General features: G+C 45.5%; 1 protein-coding gene across 1 annotated transcript in view; it reads right to left on the minus strand.

Moving 5' to 3' along the window:
* The window catches only part of LOC107641404 (DNA repair protein XRCC3 homolog), a 1,143-nt gene continuing 484 nt past the window's right edge, over window positions 124-782 (minus strand). Inside the window, 1 exon segment of the mRNA XM_021103082.1 lies at window positions 124-782. This exon segment is cut by the window's right edge and continues 29 nt beyond it. Within this exon segment, the coding sequence (XP_020958741.1) occupies window positions 252-782 (531 nt within the window). The 3' untranslated portion in view covers window positions 124-251.

Here is a 782-nt window from a genome sequence, read left to right on the forward strand (position 1 = left end):
GAATTAAAAATTTAATTTTAATAATTAATTTAATTTTTTTAACTGTTGTTTACGTTATTTAATATTTACTTTGTTTAACCATATTTTCTCTTGTCCAAAACCATGTATGTATGCAGATAAATATTAAGAGGATAATTAAACAGATAAATTAGTATTTCTAATCATTACCCGTTTGGATTGAGATCACAGCAACTAAAACACTATACAAAGCTGCTGCTACTTTAAAAGTTGTCCGTGCCGTCCGCCATGGTTTAGCGGCCGAAAACACCTTCCGTTGTTATAACAAACTCAGAAGAGGAATGAGGCAAATGAGGAGCAAACACAACACTAATCCTCCTCCGACTCTTGCTGCAACTTCCATCCACGTCAGCACCGTCATCGTGCCGCGACAAGAACAGCCTTGAGTTCACGCAGTTCGCCCACGCCAGACCCAGCGCGGGGGCCACGCGCCTACCCGACGAGTACAGCACACCCAAATTCCCAACCCTAACACCATTCCCATTCCCGCCCTCGATCAAATCAACCACCTGGTTCGTCACCACCACCGCCAACCCGAACCTCTTCGCTAGCGACTTCAACCCGCCGGCAATCTTGAAGAACAGAGACGATCTTCGCCGGAGGTCCAACCCGGTGTTGTCAAAATCGGAACGGAACAGAGCAGCGATAGAATCGATCACAATGACTCTCAATGGAAACCGCGACTTCGAATGGATTAAGAACAGCTCAATCTTTGGCAGCGCGTCGACCAATTCGTCGGCGGTATAGACTCCTTGGACGAATAC

Source organism: Arachis ipaensis, chromosome B05, assembly GCF_000816755.2.
Source record: "Arachis ipaensis cultivar K30076 chromosome B05, Araip1.1, whole genome shotgun sequence".
NCBI lineage: Eukaryota > Viridiplantae > Streptophyta > Magnoliopsida > Fabales > Fabaceae > Arachis > Arachis ipaensis.